The sequence below is a fragment of the Henckelia pumila genome, chromosome 4 (genome assembly GCF_033568475.1).
Source record: "Henckelia pumila isolate YLH828 chromosome 4, ASM3356847v2, whole genome shotgun sequence".
In the NCBI taxonomy this organism is placed as follows: domain Eukaryota; kingdom Viridiplantae; phylum Streptophyta; class Magnoliopsida; order Lamiales; family Gesneriaceae; genus Henckelia; species Henckelia pumila.
Genome location: NC_133123.1, coordinates 146722134 through 146748139, shown reverse-complemented (window position 1 = coordinate 146748139; position 26006 = coordinate 146722134). Strand labels below are relative to the sequence as shown.

The 26006-nt window shown below is 34.0% G+C and overlaps 3 protein-coding genes across 3 annotated transcripts; 2 read left to right on the top strand and 1 right to left on the bottom strand.

Moving 5' to 3' along the window:
• The first annotated feature begins 602 nt into the window (after nt 1-602).
• LOC140864531 (homeobox-leucine zipper protein ATHB-15-like) lies at nt 603-6968 on the top strand. The gene is made up of 18 exons (XM_073268773.1): nt 603-1713; nt 2047-2206; nt 2349-2452; nt 2677-2767; nt 2866-2961; nt 3058-3171; nt 3255-3338; nt 3452-3607; nt 3877-3951; nt 4092-4198; nt 4286-4478; nt 4634-4819; nt 4983-5063; nt 5370-5504; nt 5624-5946; nt 6056-6161; nt 6321-6470; nt 6579-6968. The coding sequence occupies exons 1-18, from the start codon at nt 1487-1489 to the stop codon at nt 6723-6725; spliced, it is 2535 nt and encodes an 844-aa protein (XP_073124874.1). The 5' UTR covers nt 603-1486; the 3' UTR covers nt 6726-6968.
• Nucleotides 6969-7810: 842 nt separating this feature from the next.
• Nucleotides 7811-8416, bottom strand: LOC140861989 (uncharacterized). Its single transcript, XM_073264989.1, has one exon. The coding sequence runs from the start codon at nt 8414-8416 to the stop codon at nt 7811-7813; it is 606 nt and encodes a 201-aa protein (XP_073121090.1).
• A 5647-nt stretch (nt 8417-14063) lies between these two features.
• On the top strand, nt 14064-15361 carry LOC140866911 (uncharacterized). Its single transcript, XM_073271976.1, has one exon. It carries the CDS (start codon nt 14164-14166, stop codon nt 14740-14742), a length of 579 nt encoding a protein of 192 aa, XP_073128077.1. The 5' UTR covers nt 14064-14163; the 3' UTR covers nt 14743-15361.
• The last annotated feature ends 10645 nt before the right edge of the window (nt 15362-26006 follow it).

Genomic DNA, 26006 nt, shown 5'->3' with positions numbered 1-26006 from the left:
GGCGCATGCAAAGCCTTAATCATGGTGTCCTCTGCCACCCCACTCATATCTTCTCATATAGACCCTCTTCTTTTTTTTATTTATTTATGATATATAAATTAAAATTTTCCCTCCATTTTATATATAATTTTAAATAATTCTATGTGTGGGAAAAAAAACACATATATTGGTAAGATTAAAGTTGGAGTTTGAAAAAAATAAAGGCGTGGTAGATGACTCTACTAGGTGAAATGGCAAACGTACTAGGATAATAATCATTCCAATTGCTGACCATTTGCTAAGGACAAGATATGTAGTCCTGACAAGAGTCTTGCTATCGCAGGTTTCTTGCTATTTTGTTTTCTTTATATTTTATTCATCATTAATCAATGGTTACCCTTTAGATTATATCAGATTTATGTATGAACCAAGCAAATTTTGGAGCTCAAATTGTAGTATCGTGGAGATATCTTTATGATTTTACTTATTTGAAAGTAAACTCAAAGAACACATTCCAAGGTCAAATTAATTAAGGGATTAATTAAGAAAAAAAAATGGCAAACGAGAGCCCATGTAGTCATGTACAATTTAAAAATAATAATAGAAATAAAGTGGCAAAAAATTAAGCCAATCCGGAACAGAGTGCTCCACTAAGCAGTCTCCTCTGTTCCCTTTCCCTTTCCCTTTCCATTTTCTTTACCAACAACTTCTTTTTCGTTTTTAATTCATTTCCAGATCCATTTCCCTAATGTTTATGTGTAAAATCACGCTATATGTAATTATGTGGCTCTAGATACGCGTACATTCATGTGGGATTTCCGTCAACAGAAGATAAATTTTGATTTTCAGGCAGAAAAAGGAATCTTGGAAAACAGATGAGGTGTTTTGTATGGTTTACTTATTTTACTTGCTTTGGGTTTATGCTTAAAAACCTAAAGCTTCGATCTTTAGATTAATTTCGTCTTTCTGGGTGGAGTATTTGGCTGCTTTTTGCTGGTTCTTGATCTGTATTATGAAGAAAAAATTGTGGGATTGGAGGCATGCTTGGTGTATTGAAGAAATGATGCCTATAAAAGTGTTTGTGGTTTGTTTTCTGGCGCTTTGTTGATTCCTGGGATTTTGTTTTCTTGTGTTTGGTGCTGTGAAGTTGTACCGCTTCGGTTCAGGAATCTGTTCGTCCGTTACACATCAAGATTCTTGCTTTCCGTGTTCATTTATATTAATATATCGCTGCAATCTGCCTCTGAATCAGAAACATTCTCAACTTGGTGCTACTTTATAATTCTGGTATAGTATTAATTTATTGCCCAAAAAGATGGGATTATGTTGAAGGCTGAAAATTTCTGTCTTATATGTTGAAGAGATCGGTGTGTTTCCAGTAGCCTACAAGATTTCGAGCTTTTTCGAAGCCAAGAGAAGGGCAGTTTGAGTGAGAGTTTATTGGTTTATATATTCGGAGGGAAGGTTTTCTTAGGTTGTTTGGAGAGTGAAATTGTGAAATATTGCTATGTCTTGCAAGGATAGTAACAGGGCGGGGACAGCCTCTGGCGGGGAAGGACATATGGATAATGGTAAGTATGTGCGCTATACACCTGAGCAGGTTGAAGCCCTTGAAAGGCTGTATCACGACTGTCCCAAGCCGAGCTCAATGCGTCGTCAGCAGCTGATTCGTGAGTGCCCTATTTTATCCAACATCGAGCCCAAGCAAATCAAAGTGTGGTTTCAGAACAGGAGGTACTGTCATTCTATTTTGACAGAATTGTTAGTCAAGTTGATGGCTAACTTTTTCTTTGGTCCTCATTTTAACCGGTTGTGATTCTTTCCATAGATTGTGATGTGTCAAATTTATGTTTAAGGTGTAAAGTTTGAATCTTTTTTAGAATATTAGTGAAATATCAATAAATGTTTGAATCTTTTATAAAGTTAAGGATAGAGTGGTGAATTTCTAGTGTTACTTTTTCTGGTCAATTCTTTGGTTTGTTATTTATGGAATGTTCAATGGAGGTTTTTTCCCCATAAATTGAGAACCTTATTTTATATTTGTTATTTCTTTACTTGGAAACACAGATGTAGAGAAAAGCAAAGGAAAGAGGCTTCAAGGCTTCAATCTGTTAATAGGAAGCTTTCAGCCATGAATAAGCTCTTAATGGAGGAGAACGATAGGCTGCAGAAACAAGTGTCACAATTGGTGTATGAGAACAGTTACTTTCGCCAGCATACACCAAATGTGAGAATCACGAAACATCCCTTTATCAGTCTTAGGTTTTTTCATGATTTACATTTTCATTTGGTGTAATTTTGGATGACTCAAAGTGGTTTTCTGGAAGAAATTTAAGGGTTTTCTTTTTTTCTTTTTAATTCCATTGTAGAATGCACTAGCCACGAAAGACACAAGCTGTGAATCAGTGGTGACGAGTGGTCAACACCACCACTTGACATCTCAGCATCCGCCAAGGGATGCAAGTCCTGCGGGGTGAGTAGTGTTAGGTTATGTTTGTTGCAAAACTTGAAAAGTTAAGCATAATTTCCCATATAGCATCTAAAATATATTAAATTATACTCCTGAACTTAATATTTATTATCCTGAAGGACAAGAATAGATTGTGTTTGTTATCATGCTCTATCATTCATCTACCTTGTGTTGTGTGTTTGTGAGTGGTTCTATTGAATTCTGTTTGCCTTTTGTATTTTTTCTAGGCTTTTGTCCATTGCAGAAGAGACTTTAACAGAGTTTCTTTCAAAGGCCACTGGAACTGCCGTAGAGTGGGTCCAAATGCCTGGAATGAAGGTACGGCATGATGAGACATGCTCTTTTTGTGTGTTCTATGGCTATTTCTGTTGGATATTACCTGTTCCACCTATTGAAATTTGTTTTATCTGGAGTAGCCTGGTCCGGATTCCATTGGAATCGTCGCTATTTCTCATGGTTGCACTGGCGTTGCAGCAAGAGCCTGCGGCCTGGTTGGTCTAGAGCCCACCAGGGTAAGTTTCCTCCACTCTTGTTCTTTCAGAGTGTTTCCACCTAATGATTCTACAGTTATATTATAAAGAAAATTTGCTTATGGTTGTTTGATGCAGGTCGTGGAAATCCTGAAGGATCGGCCCATGTGGTTTCGCTATTGCAGGGCTGTGGATGTTCTCAATGTGCTGCCTACTGCCAACGGTGGAACCATAGAACTCTTATACATGCAGGTTTGTAAATGTTGCCGAAATGGCTTGCATATTCTTTTTCTTATTTATCTGCATCAACGGGCTATTAAAATTGGAAACTGTAGTTATATGCACCAACAACTTTGGCACCGGGTCGTGACTTTTGGTTGTTACGCTATACTTCGGTCATGGACGATGGTAGTCTAGTGGTATGTGAACTTTTAATGCATTGTATGTTTTTCATTCATAAGCTCTTTAAATCTGGAGTTTGTTTTATACCAGCTTGATGATGATTGGACTTGTTTTGTCACACAATGCTCAGGTCAGTGAAAGATCGCTTAGCAATACTCAAAATGGTCCAACCATGCCAGCGGTGCAGAACTTTGTGAGAGCAGAAATGTTTCCCAGTGGTTATCTTGTTAGACCGTATGAAGGGGGAGGTTCAATTATCCACATTGTTGACCACATGAATTTAGAGGTACTTTGACTAATTGCCATGTTCGACATTGTATGACCTCTGTCAAATGGTTTTTAATAGCACATCTAATATGTCAAGAAGCAAGTCCGTATTTTGTTTGTGTGTTGAATAATGGACAGAAACATTTCCATTTTGATAAGATTTTTCTGGTAAACGATTAGCCTTTCCTAACAATTGCAATGGATATGGTTTGATTTGGAGTAATTGACTACCTAACGATAAGGTTGTTTGCAATTTGATTATTTGAGTGTCAACGTTATGCTTTGCAGGCATGGAGTGTACCAGAAGTGTTGCGGCCACTCTATGAATCATCAACAGTGCTTGCTCAGAAGACAACTATGGCTGTAACAATCTTATGCGTCCTTTTTTAACGCCAGATGACACTTGAATAACACCAACACTTGAATAACACCAGGGCAAATGTTGATGCTTTATGTCACGGGGTTGTCTCCTTTAGTTTTACCTTATATTTCCCCAAATGCAGGCTCTTCGCCATCTTAGGCAGATAGCTCAGGATGTTTCACAGCCCAATACCACCAACATGGGAAGGCGTCCAGCAGCTCTACGAGCCCTTAGCCATCGGTTGAGCCGGTGTGAACACGTGACACTTCATTTGGTGTCTTTTTTTGCTTATATATTATTTCGTCGAGTTTTAAAAACGATTTTGGCCGTTCTCAGGGGTTTCAATGAGGCTCTTAATGGATTTAGTGATGAAGGGTGGTCGTTGATTGGAAATGATGGCATGGATGATGTTACTATCCTCGTAAACTCCAATCCGGACAAGTTGATGGGGTTAAATATCTCATTCAACAACGGATATACTTCCATTTGCAATGCTGTGTTATGCGCAAAAGCATCCATGCTCCTGCAGGTCAGTTCGCATTTCTTTGTCTTTTTATTCATTCTTTTGTTTCTTTTCAAGGAGAAGTAATAATAAAAAAAGCAGATCTCAAACCTTGAAAAAATTTGATTATGATACATTCCTTGTAATATTCTGTCGTTATGTCCTATCGTTTCTTGGTGCAGAATGTGCCTCCTGCAATACTACTAAGGTTTCTGCGTGAGCATAGATCAGAGTGGGCTGACAACAACATTGATGCTTACTCAGCTGCTGCCATCAAAATGGGTCCCTGTACTTTGTTAGGGCCCCGAGTTGGTAACTTTGGGGGTCAAGTTATCCTTCCTTTGGCTCAGACTATTGAGCACGAAGAGGCAAGTTTCATGAATTAATTTGTTCACCCACGTAGACACCTTATGTTTGTTTAAGCCAATTAAATTCAATGCTTCTATAATATGGTATGGGTTAATGTAGCTTGGTATCAGCCCTTGGTTGCTTTCCAATAAAAAATTTTCTGCATCTTTTTCTGCTTAATAGCTACTGGAGGTAATCAAATTGGAAGGTGTTGGCCATTCTCCTGAAGATGCGATGCTGCAGAGGGACGTGTTTCTCTTGCAGGTAAATTTTGTCGTCTACTCTGTAGATTACGGGAAAGTAACTGCCTGGATTTGTATGATGATACAATATTTGAAAAGACTGCGTTAGACTTTAAATTCGACTATTTTTTTTGCTCAATTATGTTCGACTGTATTCGAGAAATAGAAATGTATTTATAATGGGAGCGAGTCCAAATATCAGGTCCCAAGAGCCCTGGGGCATTCTGAAAGGCCCTGCTTTGAGCATGGCCAGAGAATGCATTTGAAATTGTTGCTATGCATCATTTTTCCATTTTCTCCCCATTTTTCATTTCTTGGGGTTTGGCAGATGTGCAGTGGAATGGATGAAAACGCTGTTGGGACATGCGCTGAACTCATATTCGCCCCTATAGACGCCTCTTTTGCTGATGATGCTCCTCTCTTGCCTTCTGGTTTTCGCATCATTCCTCTCGATTCTGTCAAGGTTAGTGTTCATGACTAACTTCTGTCATGTCTGTACTTTAACTCACTAACTTCATAAATATCTGAATCATTATTCTTTTGGGCTTTCGGTTCTTTATTCCTTCCCCACATTTTACATAGGAAACTTCGAGTCCAAACCGCACTCTGGACCTTGCATCTGCCCTTGAAACTGGGGCTGCAGGCAACAAACCCTCACACGACCTTGGTGTCACAAGTGGCTCTACAAGATCCGTCATGACAATTGCATTTGAGTTTGCATTCGAAAACCACATGCAAGACAATGTTGCCTCAATGGCTCGACAATATGTTCGCAGCATCATATCTTCTGTTCAAAGGGTGGCATTAGCTCTCTCTCCATCTCACCTAGGTCCTGCTGGTCTTCGATCACATCTTGGAACTCCCGAAGCACACACGCTTACTCGCTGGATCTGCCAAAGTTATAGGTACGCCAAATTTGCACTCGAATTTTGTAGTATAATGTACGGTCAAACCCAAAACCTCTAGTTTAATTTCATTGCTGTAGCTAAAGAAACGTCGTTCATAATTTTGCAGGAGCTATATGGGAGTCGAGCTTCTAAATGGGAACGACGAAGGGAGTGAATCTATTCTTAAAGCTCTATGGCATCACTCGGATGCCATTATGTGCTGCTCCATCAAGGTAATTCTTCAAATCCATTCAGTTTTATGTATAACTGGCCCCTCAAAAATGAAATTAAAATATTAATTCCGTGTGTATGAATTTTGGATCTATAACATAATCCTGCAATATTTTAGTTCTTTTGAGTCTTGTAACATGTAACGCTCGAAACTTCTGCAGGCGATGCCAGTTTTCACATTTGCAAACCAGGCTGGTCTTGACATGCTCGAGACAACCTTGGTTGCGCTTCAAGACATATCTTTGGATAAGATTTTCGACGACCATGGTCGGAAAAACCTCGTGGCGGAGTTCCCACAAATAATGAATCAGGTAAATTTGATACCCTCGAACCAAAACATCAACACAGTTCTTTCAGTTCATGTAGCTGTAGATTTAAACTGAAACTCAAGAATCCTCATGAGAGCGAATCAATTTCAGGGTTTTACGTCGCTTCAAGGTGGCATCTGTTTGTCGAGTATGAGCAGGCCGGTGTCGTACGAGAGAGCAGTGGCTTGGAAAGTTCTGAATGACGATGAAACCGCGAATTGCATCTGTTTTATGTTCGTCAACTGGTCGTTTGTTTGAGCTACTGGCTGCTGATGATCCACAACTTTTAAAAATTAAAATATGGTTAAAGATTCTAAAAATGTTATTACTATTCGTTTAGTTTCTCGTTTTGTAATGATCGCCCCAAGAATTCCTCTGTTGTTGGATCATTTGTACTTTGTCGGATTTAGTATGTTCTGTGTTGTCTTATCTCGTTCCTATTCTAGTACTTGTGAATCTGATTGAATTTGATGTTTAAGCCTATTTAAAGTGCAATTTTTCTTTTAATTCCTTTTGTTTTAAAATACCAATTTACCTTCTTTTTTTTTTTTTTTTAATGAACGTGCAGCACCCACGCACAAATTTTGTGAAATATTATTATATATGTGCATCAATTAATCGATCAAACAATTATATATTATGAACTTTAAATAATTATGATTATAATACCATCCCAGCAACGACAATAATTTCGCAATCAGTTTATAAACCTAAAAATAATCTTATAAAAACTCCAAGTCTATAATAACCGAATTTGAACTTTATAAATATTTTCGAAGAAAAAAAAAAATTGAACTTGATGAATCCGATATCGGCTCAATTTAAAGAAATTAATTAATGCTTTGATGTTAACTATCTACAAGTTCAAAACGATGAAACTTCCCTTTATCTGATATTGTATTCGATCCCCAAATGACAGAATATACCTTATCAAAATTTTTAAAATACATATAATCGAATCCAAATTCTTAAATGTGGCTTGTGCTTGACCAACTATATATACGAGCTAGTGTTAATTTGTGTTTGATAATAGAATCGTAGAATAATTAAGCAACCACTCACAAGTCAGAATAAAAATGTAAATAAAACATCTTTTTTTACTAGCCAAAATCGATATAATTTGTATTATTGTGAATTAAACTTGTCTCATAATATTTCAGCGTTTGTACAAACACTAAAATGTATAATATTGTACAAAGTTGCAAACACGAATTAGTACTCTCCCGTACACTCAAAACATCGTACGTACGTACGTGTATTATAATATTTCGTTTATTCTTGTAAAAACCTGTCTATGAAACAAAACATGCAAAATATTGATGATGAATGACATGCATTAGCAGCTAGTAACTCGAATATGCCACTGAATTTTGGAGCTTCAAATCGTTGTAGAATTTGTTAATGAACTCGTCGGCGGCTTCGTCGACATGATTATCTTCTTCGATCTGATCCCTCAGTGGGAATGGAGAGTCCGTCACCCTCAGCTGCCTCACCACGGGGCTCGGCCCGAACCCCGGCAAGACGGGCGACTCCGAAGCGGTGCTGATCATCATCTCCAGAGCCTCCGCCACCAGGTCTCCGTCGAGGGGCGGCGGCGCGGCCTTGGAGGAGTGGTGTTGTTGTTGTTTGCGCTTGCCGTTGATCAGGTGGAAGGGTAAGTAGTGGAAGGTGGGGTGAGCTGGGGTGTTGCTGCAGCTGAACTCGTACTCGTTCAGAGGCGTGGGGAAGGAGAGGTGGCGGTGGTGGTGAGCGGAGACAGCGGCGGAGGAGTGGTGGTGGAACATGAGATTGTGTATGGCTTCCAACTTTCCGGCGATCTTGCCACGCTTCAACATGAAGTTGAGATCGGCCAATATCTTGCCCTTGGATATGCCTTTCCTCAACATGAAATAAGCCACTCGAATTATTTTCCAAACTTTCTTTGCTATAATTGGCATGTTTTGCTCCATTTTTTGCTTTAAGATTGAGAATATGAACCTTTTGAAGCACTTTGCTGGATTTACTTGATTTTTGGTGGTTATTTGATGGTTGAGAGAATATCGACGTATGTATGTTTATTTGTTTGAATTGGTGGAAGATAGGTGAAGTGGTATTTATAATAGCTAGTTAGTGTGCAAACAAATGCAAGAAGTTGTACTTTGAGCGAGGTTTGTCCCTAGTACACCTTAAGTTACACGAAAGCTTACTTTATTTGGTTTCTACATTTATTATTACTCCAATTATTGATTAGTTGAAGAGAAATTAGAGGAGGTGTTGGGTCTTCATGTTGAGTCATCATTTAATTGAATAGAAATATAATATGGTGTCAACATATTAGTGATTAATGATTATAGTGAGTTTCTACTATTATTGAATTACTTAAATGCATGTTTTCTTATACACAACATTACATTAGTGTTTTTGACTGTTATATAATTTATATGTGTTTACATATATGTAAACATATATAATTTCAAATTTTTTTGCATATATGTGTTTACATATAATTTTTTTGATTTTTTGCATATATGTGTTTGCATATAATTAATATATCAAAATATTTGTAATACTCTCTTATTATCTATTTATATCACAAACTACATTCACATAAAATATAACTATCAAGGAGAATGTGTATAAAATTTAATGTGTACGTGTTAACATATATAACTAATTTAATATTAGTGTTTGTTTACTAACTAATTTTTATGGGTTTTGTGTTAAACTTTTTAATTTCTTGAGAAAAAAAAGTAATTAATGGGGTAAAATTAAATCGACTGCTTTGAAGAGAAATATAAGGGAATGTGCTTGTCAAAGTAGGCAGCCAGCCGGCTCCATCACTTTCTTTAGCTTTTTTCAACTTTTATTTTTTCACCTTTAATATTATTAGTTATTATTACCATCCCATTTGATCATTTTATTTTATTTGCAAACTACGCTTCATTGTAGAGTTCGTTTGGTGAAATCACTTTATTATTCAAATTCTAAGTCAAGATCAACGCGTCCAGTTTATACTTTTGCTTATTATTAGACCTTGCATTGCACGTTTAATATTGTAAAATATTAATTCGAGTATTTTATAGTTTGCGATAATAAATATTTTGTTTAAATACTTAATAACTAAGCACAAAAATTAAATGTGGCGTTATTTTATGTAAATTTTTAATTTTTATATTTAAATATTATTGAATAAAACAAGCTTCTAATGTTTTGTGTGCTTTGACAGTGAAAGAAAGGAAGAAAGAAAGAAAGAAAGAAACATATTCATTTATTGTTTTTCTCGTGGGTTAGCTTTACTTCGTAGGAGAGGTTACCTTGGACACGTGTCCCTTCTTTTTTCCCTTTAAATAAAATTAATAAATATCAAACAATAATGAGAATTAAGCAAACCTAACGTGGGAAGAAAAGTGAATTGTGTTTGGAGTGTTCCCAAGGGAGAATCCCTAAAAGCCAAAGCCATGGAGCCTCCAAATTGCTTTTTCCAAACTCAAATTTCCCAAATGTACAACTTGTTACAACTTGTATTAAGTATTTTTTTCAAAAAAAATTACATATTAATTTAGATCATAAATTAGTTACACATATAAATGTTCGTATTGGCATGAATTCATCCAAAGTGTACGTCATTTGACTCGTAAGATGAAATAATGTACGTGAAATGAATTGAAATTAAATCAAAATACAATCAATTAATTGATTAATATATAATCTTTTCGCACATTTCAAATGGTACTAATAAATTTGCTAATTCATTTCCCCCAAAAGCCAAGTCAAAATTTCGAAGTAATATGTACTCGATCTCAAATTTGCTATTTAGTTTCCATGAATTAATTATTATTATTAATAAAATACATGTATACAAAATACTCTCTATTTAATATCTTGGGACAGGGTCACAGGCGTACTTGAACGCTTTATTTTAGTTTCTGAAAATTAGCTCGTACTCGAGAAAACTCAAGACACCCTAAAGAGAAACATATATTATTATATATTATTGTTTTTTTACTACTTACAAGATTTCCTATGTCTAGCGTGATATTTATTTTTCTTGTTCATTGCAAATGTACTACATGATAATTTTATATGTGCGCGAAATAGTTATCGTCTAGCATTATTGTGTGGCTCATAATAAGTGTTAATGCCTTAAATTATAGTTTTAAAATATTCGTATAGTTTATATGTTGTGAATTTTTTTTTATATAAATTACATAACATAATTGAATTTCGAATCCTAAACCTTTTCTGGTTGATATTGTGTTTGATTTATTATAGCTAAACTTATTATACTTTCTGATATTTTATTAATCCCATATGCATTTAGGATATTGATTTCTAAATTGTTAATTTAAATTTGCTAAAAATAAACTAATTAGCATTTTTTTAAAAAAAAACTAATTAGATGAAATCCTTGTTAAATCAATGAGCGAGCTAAAACTCCCTGTTTATAATCAAATTTACAGCTAAACTCCTTCATATTAAAATTATCCTTTTCGACTCTGAAAATTTTAAATTTTTTTTACATAAATTAATTATTTTTAATGCATATGAACTACTAAAAAATCACATCCAACACAATTTAAATTTCCCAAATGGACCAACTAATGGTAGATTTAGCTCGCAATAATTTTACGCGAGGAGATAACTTAATTAGCTATATATGAGCTTAATTAGCAATGCATAAAAGAAGTTTTTAGGTCATTAATTTTTATGCAAGGGTTAATGCAGTAAATTTTAAAAGAAGAAAGGTTCTAATAAATTAATTTTTTTCACGTGGGATTTTAGCAATTTAAATGACACCTTTGGTTACAACATAGAATGCCCCAACCGACATTTTAAACTCTGAAAACAGCTGAGATGCACGCGTAATACAAATACAAACGGCTAATTAAACTATGGTCTGAACTCTACTTTCCCTTTAATTAAAATATAACAACAATTAGCACTCATTTTGACAGCTTAATTCCAAATTTCCCAACTTAATTGAAACAATTAACACGGTCAAATATCTTTCCGACAACTGTTCATAAAAGCTAGCTAATATAAAATTCAACTTCTTAAAAGTTCTCAAAAGCTTCAAAAAGAACATGCATGCACAAAAGCTAAGCAAACATTTTAATTATGGCTTGATTATAAATTTATAATTAATACACGTTTATGTGCTTGTGGCAGAGAGATTAGCAAAAAATTACATCCCACTAAATCATGATATTATTGAAAGTAATTCGAAGAAATAATTTAACTTTGAATTAAAATAATTTTTTAGGGAAATTTTCTGATCCCAAAAATATATATAAATTAAAGGTTTTTCAGTTTAGCACGAAGTGTTGAAGGAAGCGTATGGGAAATTGCTGGGAAGAAAAGTTAATGGTCCTCATTATATTATTATACATACATAAAGTTAATTAAAGCTTTTTAATCAACACTAAAACATGCATTCATGTTTATTAGCCCTATGTGTGTGTGTGTGTGAACGGTATATATACATATATATTGTGTATCTTGTACATACATGCACGTAACTTGAACTCGAAGTGAGCTATATCAATTATTTCTTTGAAAAAATGAAAGATATGTTTAACTATATAGATTGTAGAGTACTGTGGTCGAACTCAAGTTTGATCAATCCTAAATAATTCTACTTATCGAGCTCGAGTTGAGAGTGACACAAAAATTAACCAAGTCTAGCTTGATCTAACTATTAAAAATCGAGCTACTTGCGAGTACTCGACTATAGTTAGGTTCGTCTAGAGGCCGCATTACAAAACAAAATTTACGTTATTAGTCGTCACTAATAATAAGATATAATTGAGAAGGTGTGAGATAAAAAATTATCGACACTAAATGAAATAATTTTAAAACTTCTCTATTTCTTGAAGGTGAAGATATATGCATGGTACATTGGTCAAGGAACTTAGAATAATGTTGCATTGCGTTATAATATGTTAGGCCATGATTGAGGCCTTCCTAGATATTTAAGGGGTAAAAGGTAATTTACCCTAATTTGTGGCATGTGAAATGAGAAACCTCTATGGTTAAGTAAACCTTTTTGGAGGAATGCATGGCACTAGAATTTTGACAGTCGTACATACCAACGGCTCTAAATCAATCAATGAGAAAATGAGCTTATTTAAATAAAATTAAACCAATAAAATTTTAACATAACATTAAGATTTAAGACTACATATTTTTATAATATGACAGTACTCAAGAAATGAATTTTATGATATGAATGGATTAACGAAAAACGTACTTTAAAAAAATAAAATGAAATGAATATTATTACATGTGATATATTTTTCATTTAGTAACTGAATTTTTGGTCTTGTGTATTTGTTTTTTTTTTTTTTGCGATTTTGGTGTTATATATTGTCAAATTTCAGTTTAATCTATCATCTTTGTTTATTTTTGTATTATTTCAGTAATTTCTGTACTCCAATAAAAAATGACAAAAAATTTCAAAAATCCAAATATTCATTATTAGTTAATACTAAAATTTGATAATATGATTATCAAAAGCGTACGAATAAGCAAATATACATGAAAAAAATGTAATTATCTATTTGAAGTAAAACATCACAAATTGTTATGATTTAAATGATGTCTCAATTAAGATGTAATTACAAAAATACTATGGTCATGAAAAAGCATTAATTGGCCGTTGTGAATATACATTCACAAAAGCTTCGTTAAATAAAGAAATTTTGGATGAACCCCACGCTATTAATATTAATGGAAAGAAGATGTTTGGAGAAAGAAATTGAATTGTTCAAATTCTTGATTTACGCAGTAATTAGAAACGTGACTCATTAGAACAAAGTTAGGAATTTGACCAACTAATTAATTTTGCCACCAACTTCACAAAGAGTAGGTGACGTCCTCCGATCCAATTAAAATTCAGCGACCAAATTATAACCTTTCTTTAAAGTAATGATTTTCCAGAATTTTTTCGCGTGAGGTTAATGCTCAATCAGTCCTAGAATTTTATATGAGATATTTCGTTCTGTATTGTTTATTTGCAATTTTGATATTTTATGTAGTTAAAATTTGATGAAGTGTCGTCATATTTTTCAATATTCGATAATTTCAGTCCTTTTTCATCATAATATTATTGTTGTATAAATGTCACACATTTGTGCCACATAAGAAATTTGGACAATATTGTGCCGCAATTTTAGTAATTTTCTAATGTAATTGTCGATGTGCTGCTAATATGTGTAGCAATAGTATCACATCAACGTTACCATACGAAAATGACTAAAATTTTCAAAAATCAAAATATATATCGGCTAAAATTGAAATTTGATTATAAGATACACCAAAATCGTAAAAGATTAAACACACATGCATGACCGAAATTAAAATTTTCCGTATTTTTAAATTTTAAAGAAGATTGATATATATTATATATATCAAATCAATTTTTTGTTAAAAGTAGCTCTTATATTTATATATAATAATAATAATAATTGAGTAAACAATAAAAATACCAAACAAAAAGGAGGTTGAAGTATATGAATTAAAGCCCCTTAAAGTTTAAACTCCATCAACCGAGGCTAGCTAGCTGTCTATAAATACCAAGTCTCTTTGCCTTCACTTGATCAAACCAATACAAATCTTCTTTGCATTAAGATTTTTATCTCCTATTCAACTCGATCCCAAATTCCCTCTGCTTTTATTTAATATCTTTACACACCAAAAGTAAAGTCAAAAAATTAAAATGGAGCAAAACATGCCAATTATAGCGAAGAAGGTTTGGAAAATACTTCGTGTTGCGTATTTCATGTTAAGAAAAGGCATATCCAAGGGGAAGATACTCGCCGACCTCAACCTCATGCTCAAGCGTGGCAAAATCGCCGGCAAATTGGAAGCCATACATAATCTCATGTTCCACCACCACCACTCCTCCGCCGCCGCAGAAGACTCCGGCCACCACCTCCACCTCTCCTTCCCCACCCCACTAAACGAGTACGAGTTCAGCTGCAGCAACACGCCTGCTCACCCCACTTTCCACCTTCCCACCTTCCACCTCATCAACAAGCGCAAACACTCCAAGTCGTCGGCCGCGGCGGCGGTGGCGGTGGCGGAGGCTCTGGAGATATTCACCAGCGCCACGTCTTCGCCGGCTCTGCCGGGGTTCGGGCCGAGCCCGATGGTGAGGCAGCTGAGGGTAACAGACTCTCCGTACCCGTTGAGGGAGATCGAAGAAGACAATCACGTGGATGAAGCTGCTGAAGAATTCATCGCCAAATTCTACAAAGATTTGAAGCAGCAGAATTCAAGGGCTTATAATTCTTGATATATATTTCAGACATGGTGTACTTTACTTAGAGTAAATAGTTGGTACATACATACAAGTGAAATTAGCATGGCCATGCAGCTAAACTACTTAATTTCACCTACTGCCCCAGTCCAATATGATTTTGAATAAATGTAGTTTGTAATTATATATAATATGATGAATGAATATATATCTATATATATAAAAAAAAAGAATCTTGGTGGGGTAATTAAGTTTAATTAGGTTTTTTTTTTTTTTTTTTTTTGTTATCTGCAGAAATATTATATAATTCTCTTGATCATGCATGAATTTTTTGGCTATGTATCATTCCTAGATCTGTATTTGTTTCAGAACATAGAAATATCATGTTCTTTACAAAAATATAACAAGAAATACAATAGATCGCCATTTTGTTTAGAGGGGGACTTGATCTGTTCTCACTATATATCATCAAGACATTGATCCCGGAAAAGATTTGTTTTCTGGCTCTGAATTATGATATTCCAAGTTATAATCCCTTGTTTCAAAATATAAAAAAAAAATAAAAATCTAATGGCTATGTGTCCAATATTTATTGAAATTTAGACATGTATTTGATTAATGTAGGGCTGGAATACTCTTAATTTCATTTCGTCCATGGACCGTTGAGCCTTGGGAGATGGCTCGATGTTTCCACAATATTCCACTATGGTAAAGTGACCGTGCATGTTGCATTAATGTATGACCAGAAATATAGTCATATTTTATTTAAAAGTATCCTATTATTAAGTTCCTTGTTGCCTTTGTTTATTTAAAAGTAATCTATTATTAAATCTTCCTTTGCCTTAATATATCGTATATGTGTTGTTTTGCCACAAACATTTACATGATACATAGTAACAATTTGAATTTTTGAAATTCAATCAAAAATCAAGTTTCCATCTAAGATATTAGGTTATTCTCTCACGTCCTTGAGTGGTAAATTAATCTATTGTGGTAAATTCTCTATATTGACAAAGTTTGGTATTTTATTTATTTAATAACATATTGTGAAAAGTGAAAACAATATGATAGTAAATAATTTAATTTTTTTATTTACATGGTTCCAATAAATCTTTCAATTTTAATTTTTCAGCAGTATTACCCATAGCTTATTCAACTTAAAATATAGACATATATCTCGTTCTCTTATTCTGATCTACTTATTATTACTAACTAATTATATTCGAACTTTATAATAAAAATGTATTTTTAAAAATACAATGATTATGTACATGCGATATGTGTGTATAATAGTAATTTTGCACGCTAAAAGGCACAAAACACGTTCAAGTACGTTTTATTTGATTGTAAGGATCACAAATTTAAGATGGTTATAAATAAAATAGTAGTAATATATTTTTCCTTGTAGATCGGACAACATTTATTTTATTTTGTATTATGACGTGAGAATCCATAGTCATTGTATTTTAATATATATTTGGTAAACCTACATGCTAGAGCTGCATGATATACCATAGCATAGCGTATCGTACTTAAAAAATTATACATCTTATTAAAAATTACGACATAAGAAAAATATATGCAGATACTAAAATGTATCATTAGTATGCCAAATTTTTTGATATAAACAACTAACTTACCGATTATACCAAAATTTTGTAATATACCAATATTTCGATACTATGTTATCGCTATATATACCATTTTACACCGAAAGAAAACCATATATCTTTTAAAATCTACAACTTTATTATTTACAAATATTATATATATATATATATATATATATATATATTTGAAGTTATATATATTGTTTTGGTATTCGGTATATAAGAAAATTTTCAAATTTCAATCATTATCGTATTGAAAATTTCGGTATTCGTATCATACCGTACCGAAAATTTCGATAAATTCGATATAATATACCAAAAATTCAGTATTTTTTCCACCCAAACTCCATGCTAACATAGTGACCTGTATTTTATTTTATTTGTACTATTAAATAAATGAAATGTACTTCATATTAAATAATGTGATGTAATTTCAATATTTATGTAAATTCTATTCTAAAATTTAAGTATACTTGACCCTATTGCGTCTTATGTACATATATTAGTTATATCTCGCCCATACATACACCTTAAATCTTAATGCATTTCTACAATATTTGTGTTCTTGTGGTGGTTGTGATTTCTTGTGGAATACAAATTTAATTCCCAAAGGTAAATAAATAATTTATAATCTTGCGGGATCGAAATGCTTTACTAGCAAAAGAAGAATTCAAAGACACCACGTTAGATGAAAAGCAAGGTTTTCATAAATACGAGGACAAATACGAAATAATTGTAACAATAGTTCATTTTGTGACCGCGTTTGTGTTAAGAACAATAATTGTAACAATAGTTCATTTTGTGACCGCGTTTGTGTTAAGAACGGTTTGAGACATGAAAATGTTGAACACTTGTCATATTTTGAACTTGTGTTCGTCAATTATGTGAAACCATTTTCTTAAAATGTCCAAACTTTGTTGCATCCATTATTATCGCGTCTTTTGATAAAGCAGTAGTGTCAAATCCATGATATAAAGAATAAAGTAGATCTTGTTTAATAAGAGTAGGATATATAATCTAAATATAAATTCAATTGAATTTGCTCGATCGCTTCCTTGGATGATGTGAATGTTAGGATCGATTAAATCTTAAGAGAGGTGAAAAAACAATTTAAAAATCTTTAAAATAGCAATAAATCGTTTTTTGAAATGTTCATAGATGAACTGATTATGAGCGACTATATTGAGTTTGGTTCGAAATCAAACGAAACATACTGAATATATCCATCTAAAAACAAATTAAGTATTTTGAACATTATTTGAAAAAAATTCAAGTTTAAGTTATAAAATATGTACACTACAACAACGTATCATAGTATATATAAGTAAAGTTACGTACGCGTCCACAGTGACATAGACGAGTTGGTAAGACTAGCTTGAGGTGACGTGAGAAGAAATTGACCGGCGTTGCAGGTTCGATCTTCGTGTGAAATATATTTTTCATTGAAATATTTGGAGATATGCTCTTGGAGAGTTGGATCATATTGTTCTTTCCTCAGGTCCCTGCCTACTCGACAAATTCTCTCAAGTCTCTGCCTACTCGTACACTACAATAACAATATAGTACAATTAAATTTATACTAGCATAACAATATACTACGTACAATATATAACAATATAATATTAATAAAATTACACTACAGTAACACTAGTATATCTATATATATATAAAACCAAGCAAGTATTCCAAAAAAAGAAACATCAAATTTTTCCGCTCAAAACTTACTTCAATTAGAATATTCATCAATTTATATAAAATAATTGAAATACAAAGTTACTCACCTTTCCAATAAATTTAAATATTTTAAAAATATTGATGTGTAGTTAAATGATCATTAAGATTCTTCGATTCCATCAACTAACAAATTTAAATTCAAAACTTCATCAAAAGTATATCAATATATTATTGATTTTTTTCTCAACTGATGATTCGAATTATTTATATATTATATCATTTACGAGTTTAACATAAATATAAATTAAATATTTTTAATAAATAATATAAATAAAATATTTTTTAAAACTTGCGCATGGTCTGATAATCCCATTATTACAACTTTCGAATGTTGTGCTATTGCTTAACCAATTCAAATTAAAAATTTTCTGACAAATAAATCTTATTGATTTTTCTATATAATATAAATTCAATATAATTTAGATTTAAATAATTTACAATAACGAAAGATAAAACCTTATTTATCTATGCACATGTTTATATATGTATGTATATATATATATATATAATATACATGTATTATCTTAAATTAAATATTTTTACAAAATTTTATCAAACAATTTCGAGAATTAAAAGTCCTTAAAAAACTCATAATTAGATAATTTTGAGAATTAAAATTCATTAACAATTAAACCTCATAATTAATTAAACATCTGATAAAAGATTACCTATTTTTTTTACTATTCGTTTTCTGCATAGTGAATCCATAAAAAATTTCTATTAAATGTTCTCTGATTAGCAAAAGCACGAGCACTTCATCTTTTAAATTCTCCACAAGCACATTCACAACCTGCATCCACGAAACATATTTAGGTAGTGTTTGCAACATCTAAATATAAGTAATTATGAGTTTTTTTTCTTCACAATTTGATAAAAAAAATTCATAATCACTTATTTTTAGAAAAATGAAAATTTTGAGAACAAAACGGAAAAAAATATTGTTTTAAAAAAATCATACTTTTGCAAATTATTAAATCAATTATTTTATATTTGACATATTTTGATTAAAGATAAATATTTACGAAAAATTCAAATTCCAAACTTAATCACAATATTCATGTAATTAAAAATTATGTTAGGATCGAAATATGTGTGTGTGTGTGTGGGGGGGGGGGGGGGAGGGGGGGAATACACAATATAAAATTTTGCGAGTACTTCGATCTGATTTGTAAGAATCAGACAGAAGTTTCGTTTGCTTAAAACTTTTGATCTGTTCGAAAGATCTGAGCAAGTCAGGCGGAAATAATCTTCCTCACAGATTGAATGCCTAATAGTACTAATGCAAATGAAATGAAATAATTGCAGTAAAGAGATAGAGTTGTTTCTGGATGTTCGGAGATGAATTCTCCTACGTCATCCCTTCTTCTGTTTCCAGAAGGATTTCACTAGAAGACTTTGACTTATACAATTCCTTTGTACAAATCCAATCCAATCAATCCTTTGATAGGAACTCCTAGCAATACTCTAACTCGAAGTAGAACAATTTTTCTACTTAGAGTTTACAAGATGAAGCAACAGAGTATGCTTCGATGGTTTGAACTGGGAAGCTGTAGCTTTGATCTGGATCGATTTGAAGTGTATCTTTGAGATTGATCGATCTGTGTTGTGTTCTAACTCAGAATATCGAGACTTTGATCTGATGAAATAAGTATCTGAGTTGGTATATTGAGTGAAGGCTTTTTCGACTTTTAATTTGATTGCTTTGTAATTTTCACTCTTGGTCTCGTGTCTTGAATCTTCGAAATGCTTGAGTATTTATAGTTTCCAAAAGTAGACAGTGAGCCGCCAACAATTTTTGATATTGGGCTGCCAGCATATCTCATAAATAGCTCACAAATCTTGACTTAAAGCGAAGGCCGATCAACGTTCAAATTCTCATTAAATGATTTTGTCGTTTTCTTCAATTACAGCAACGGATAGATTCCTGATGAATCTTCGATCTGGTTGTTGACTATTTGATCTTGTGTCAATCGATCCGGTGTAATAAGATCTGTGGAGCTTGATCTGTATATTGGTTTAATCACGATACTTTGATCTGGCAACTTTCGTAGAAATATTTAGTCTTTAATATTTGATGAGTCCGATTAATTTATTTACTTGGTTTTGTTTTGACTTTGTAATCAGCGAAATTCTAGAGTTTGATCTCCAACAATTTCCCCCTTTTTGGTGATGTCAAAACCAAGTTAATATTCGAATAAAAAATATGATGAAGACGATAGATCGAAAATCTTTTCAAAAATTTTCTGTCATAGATCAAATAATATTTTTAGACAAAATAAATGTCGAAAATTAATTCTTCAGATCTGCTTGTCTCTGCTTTTCTTCTGATCTGAAAATTTTACTTCTTTCCCTTGCCTTTAGCCTTTTCCCCCTTTTTGGCAGCACCACCCTCAGATAAAAGATCTAGAATAACTGTGAGCTGAGTACCAAAAGTGTCATGAATCTGTTTGGTGTGAGCTTCAGTGGAGGCTTCGATACCTTCAAGCTTCCAAAGAATATTTATATATTCTGCAGTGTGTTGCTTTCGGACATGCAGAACAGATTCACTAATGTTGTTTACCATTGTCAGCACATGTGATTTGAAATCACGCAACTCAGTAGAAGTTTGCAGCTGATTAGCTTGCAGTTCACCGACTATAGTAGAGAGTTGAGTGAGTGAATTAGTCAAGTGTTGATCTGGTCTGATGTCAATCGGATGAGAGAGATGAGCTTCAGTGGCGTCAGTAGAAGTAGAAGCACTAATTTGAAGTAGTGAAGCAAAAGCAACAGGAGGTGTAAAGGTAATGTCCTTCATAAGCTCGGATGTTCTCTCTGGATCTGTGATGCAAATCTCTGAGAAAGATGTAGATGGAAGATCCAACTTGTCTTTGAACATAATGGTAATAAGCCTGAATATACTATGAATAAGATCAGTTCTAACTATCTCAAAGATAGGAGGCAAATCCATTACCAATTGCTCAGAAGGATCTATCATCAGAGACTCGTCAGATAAGAGACAACTTTGTTCTTCCATTGGAACAAATGGTACCAGTGCTGTGTGAGGATCAATAGCAGAGGTCTTTGTTTGTTCTGGAGAGTCCATGATGATATCTTCAATATGAGAATCATTCGGAATAGAGGTATCCACTTGCAATTCATCTGCAACTTATTCTTCACCAGAGATAATAGTTTCAACAGGTGGAGTGTTGAGAACCGTAGATGCAGCTAGTGGTACTTCTATTTCTTTCTCAGTGGTTGAAAGGTCAGGAGGAACAGAAGAGTCAGGTTGTTCTGTATTGACAGATCGATCAGCTGACACATCTTCAGAGATCGGAGGAATCAGTGGTTCCTTGTATTGAAATTCCTGAGCAGACTGATCTGTGGGAACAACATCAATGATTAATGACTCTTCTGAAACAGAAGTATCCTTAGCTGATAAAATGCTCGCATCGATTGGTTCGGCAGAGAGAGTGAGTTCATCTATCAGAGATAGTTCATCTGTTTCAGACGGATGAGCTGAAGATGAAGGTTGAACTCTGACTGATGCTTCTGATGGAAATTCTTGTCTCATAAGTTGAGCATTTGCTGTCATCAGATTAGCATCATTCTCCAGTTGGTTAAATGCGACGGTCTTATAAAAAATATCCAGACTGGTTGGATTGAACTTGGCTCTCTGTGTTCGAATGATGTGTCGAAGAGTGCTTTCCCGTAGCCTAAGTTGAACAAACTCTCTTCTGTTCAAGGCTCTAGACACTATTCTTGTTTCAGCCCATTCAAGAATTTTATCTTCAAGGACTGCAATTTTGTCCAGTGTGTTCAATTCCTTGATGTTGAAGAAATGATCCTCAGTCCGATGAAAGACCCATCTGTCAAACGACTTCATTTTTAGATCCACATTTTTGATAATGTGTTCAACAGTCAGATCAATAATCCTTTGAATGTTTGACAGTAGATTTGGTACATCATCAGGATGTTTGAAGAATCCGGACTGAAGCATGGATACATTAAGTTGAGTCACTGGTGGAACAATATCTTCTACCATAGAGAGAGGAATAGCTGGAACTGGTGCAGATGGAATAGGCATTGGAATCCGAGGAAGCCTGACTATTCTTCTTCTTTTCTGTGGATGAGGTGGAATGATGACAGCAGTAGTAATTTGATCCGATTCAGAAGATTCGGACTCGGATGAAATTGCTAAAAAATTTCTCTTTGTTGTAGTCTTCCTTCTAGGAACTGTTCTCCTTGTAGGCGTAGCTTCCTTTGTTGATTTGATGACCAATGATTTAGATTCATCCTGGAGCGTTAAGTCTTCAATTCTCATCCGAGTGAGATGAACCATGCTTGAAAATAATCAGTTGTTTAGCTTTGTATACATCAATGGCTCTTTCATTTAAAGTCTTGTGCGGATGAAGTGCAGAAGAGGGTCCCAGATGGACATTCAGATCATTCAGAATATCTCCGATTTGAACTGCAAATCCTTGAGATTGTTTTGTAGGTGTAGTTATCATAGCAGATAGAATATTGAACAGAACATCTGACCAACTTACGGTAATACCAGCAGATATAGCGACCATAACATCAAATTTCTCAGATGTAATTGCATCGAAAGAACCTGCTTTGGCCAGAAGAGATTTGGCCACAATATCGTGCAGAATCCTGAATTCCATCTTCAATTCCTTCTTCTTCATGGAATGCAAATTGGATTGTTTGTCAAGGAGTACATGCTCTTCATCTGCTTCTTTGTTTCAGCAGAGACTGATGAGAAATCAGTGATACCCTGTCTCGGCAAATCAAATGACGAAGTGAAAAGGGTAGAGGTGATGCGGACAGATTCTCCACCAAGACTTGCATAGATGGAGTCATCTTCAACTTTGGCCGTCTGAAAGAATTTGGGTAGGGCTTGCTTGTAAAGCAATTTTCCGCCTTCGAGAAATTTCCGCAGCCCAGATGCTTCAATCGTTCTGAACATATCCACCAATCCTTGATCTATCAGATCGAATATTGTGTGAAAATCGATGAGAAGAACGTTTTGGGTAATGGGCGTCATCTTTGTCCTGCAAATCGAAAAATAAATGCGAGTAATCTCGTTTTTGCGAAGAAGGAGCAAATTAGGGCTCAGAAGAATGCGAAGTGTAGAAGAGGCATTTTTTCCGATAATTTTTAAGAGGCTAAGCACGTGGCAGATGACGTAAGCGACTTTTCAAATTCAAAAAGTGCGGCTGATGTGGGATGCCAAGCACGCGGTAAAAAAAATACTATTTAATTTTATCTTGGGAATGCATATCGACATAAATAAATAAATAAATAAGTAAATAAATCCCTTATAAATAGATCACTTGGATGTATCTTCCGAGTATTCCGTTTCATACTCAAACTATAAACTCAAATAAGGGAAATAAGTTCTAATCTGTCTCTTGAGGAATTTAAGGAACTTCAGAAATTTATCCTGAAGTGGGTAATGCGTCTCTGGTTCAAAGTGGAAGAGATCCGGATGTATCAACAGACGCAATTTCCTCCACACAAGCATGAGGATGTTTGCGAGCTTGAGGATCGCAAGGACAAGTACAAGGAGTTGCTGGGTGCCATAAGCATTGAGGAGATCCTCTCGAATCAGGGTGTTTCCTTTCTGATGTACAGGAAAGAAGTGAGGGTCCTCACTTATCTGATCAATGCAGGTGAGTTCAAAGGGAGGCGTCCCATAATCTTGCACACAGACCGACTGAGAACATAATATCCGGTCTGCTTGCCGTCAAATAGAGTAAGGAACCTATAAGTCCCCTGAATAGAGTTTGATCTACCGAAGGTCCATCTTCATCTTTATTCAATTTGATTGAAGCACTCATTGAAGTACTAGCAGCAGAGCAATTCTCCATTCCAAACTTCTTTAGAAGTTCTTTTGTGTATTTGAACTGGTTAATGAATATTCCCTTTTCCATCTGTCTGACTTTCAATCCCAGAAAGAATTTTAGTTCTCCCATTATACTCATCTCGAATTTGTCTTGCATCATCTTAAAAACTTTTTGCATAATTTGGGGTTAGATGACCCAAATATAATATCATCAACATATATTTGAACTAATAAAGTATGATCGTCTTTGACAAACTTAAAAAGGGTTTTATCTACAGAGTCAATAGTAAAACCGTGATCATTAAGAAAAAGTGAAAGAGTATCATATCAAGCTCGTGGAGCTTGTTTTAACCCATAAAGAGCTTTATCTAGTTTGAATACATGATCTGGATAAGTTTGACTTTCGAATCTTGGGGGTTGTTCTACAAACACTTTTTATTGGAGAAGACCATTTAGAAATGCGCTTTTAACATCCATCTGGAATACCTTGAAATTATTGAAAGCAGCATAAGCAAGGAAAATTCGAATAGCTTTGAGTCTAGCTACAGGAGCAAAGGTTTCGTCAAAATCAATGCTCTCTTCTTGTATGTAACCATGTGCTACTAATCGAGCCTTATTTCTTACTACATTACCACTTTCATTGAGTTTAATTTTAAATACCTATCTAGTTCCTATTATAGATTTATCTAAAGGTCTAGAAACTAAATGCCAGACAGAATTTCTTTCGAATTGATATAATTCATCTTGCATGGCTTCTATCCAATTACTGTCAAGAAGAGCTTCTTCTACTTTTTTAGGTTCTATATGAGAAATAAAAGCAGCATGCATGAATTCATTAATCATCTGACCTCTGATTCTCAAATGTGCAGATGGATTACCTATTACTAAGTTTGGTGGATGAGTTTTGGACCATCTATAATTTGGACCAAGTTGATCTGTGTTTCCTTGTTGATCTTGATCATCGGGATGTGCAATATGATCTATGTTTGTAGTAATATCATTCTGAACTGGTGGTTCTTCTGGTCTCTGTTCTTCAACTTGATCTGGTTCACATTGAATATTTTTTATGATCTGGATTTCTTCTTCATCATCTGAATCAAGATTTGCATCCTCAATTCTGTTACCGAGATCATTTAGGCTTGAAGATTCATTAGTGACAGATGTTTCATCAAAAACAACATGTATAGATTCTTCAACTGTTAGAGATTTAGTATTATATACTCTATAAGCTTTACTAACAGATGAATATCCAAGAAACAAATCAGCATCTGATCTGACATCGAGTGCAGTCAGATGAGTCTTACCATTGTTGTGAATGAAACATTTGCAACCAAATACCTTGAAGTATGATATCACTGGAACTTTACCATACCAGATCTCATAAGGTGTTTTTCCAACTTTCTTATTAATCATTGATCTGTTCTGAGTGTAACAAGCTGTGTTTACAGCTTCTGCCCAAAAATTTTGTGAAATACCTGAATCAGCAATAATTGTTCTAGCAGCTTCCTTTAGAGTTCTATTTCTCCTTTCTGCAACACCATTTTGTTGTGGCGTTCTAGCTGCTGAATACTCATGCTTGATTCCATGATTTTCAAGATAAGTAGAAAGAGTTTGATTTGTAAACTCGGTTCATCTATCACTTCTAATTTTATCAATCGATTGAGATTTCTCATTTTGACGTCTTAAAAGGAGTTTAATCAATTGGGTGGCAGTTTGATCTTTGGATTTTAAAAATATCACCCAAGTGAATCTTGAGAAATCATCAACAATAACCAAGGTGTACTTCATTCCCCCTAAGCTTGTTACTAGTATAGGACCAAAAAGATCCATGTGCAATAGTTCTAAGCTTTTGGAGGATGATTTACATCCTTTGTTTTTAAAAGTTGATCTGCTCTGCTTACCTAGTTGGCAGGTAGAACAAATTTTATCTTTTGAAAACTCGATTTTAGGCAGACCTGTAACCAATTCATGTTTACTCAGATTGGCTAAAGCTTTGAAGTTCAAGTGATTGAGTCTCTTGTGACATAACCAATTTTGGTTCACTTTTGCTGCTACCAGACAGACTGAAGTGAATGGTTGATCCGACCAATTGACTTTATAAGTGTTTCCATTTCTTTCACTTGTCATAA

What these genes read in the sequence shown, in the direction of transcription:
- LOC140866911 (XM_073271976.1), top strand. Translation starts at nt 14,164, where the DNA reads ATGGAGCAAAACATGCCAATTATAGCGAAGAAGGTTTGGAAAATACTT.
- LOC140864531 (XM_073268773.1), top strand. Translation starts at nt 1,487, where the DNA reads ATGTCTTGCAAGGATAGTAACAGGGCGGGGACAGCCTCTGGCGGGGAA. An exon ending in TCCAAATGCCTGGAATGAAG is followed by an intron (nt 2,768 to 2,865) that starts GTACGGCATGAT and finishes TATCTGGAGTAG; the next exon opens with CCTGGTCCGGATTCCATTGG. An exon ending in CTCAGAAGACAACTATGGCT is followed by an intron (nt 3,952 to 4,091) that starts GTAACAATCTTA and finishes CCCCAAATGCAG; the next exon opens with GCTCTTCGCCATCTTAGGCA.
- LOC140861989 (XM_073264989.1), bottom strand. Translation starts at nt 8,416, where the DNA reads ATGGAGCAAAACATGCCAATTATAGCAAAGAAAGTTTGGAAAATAATT.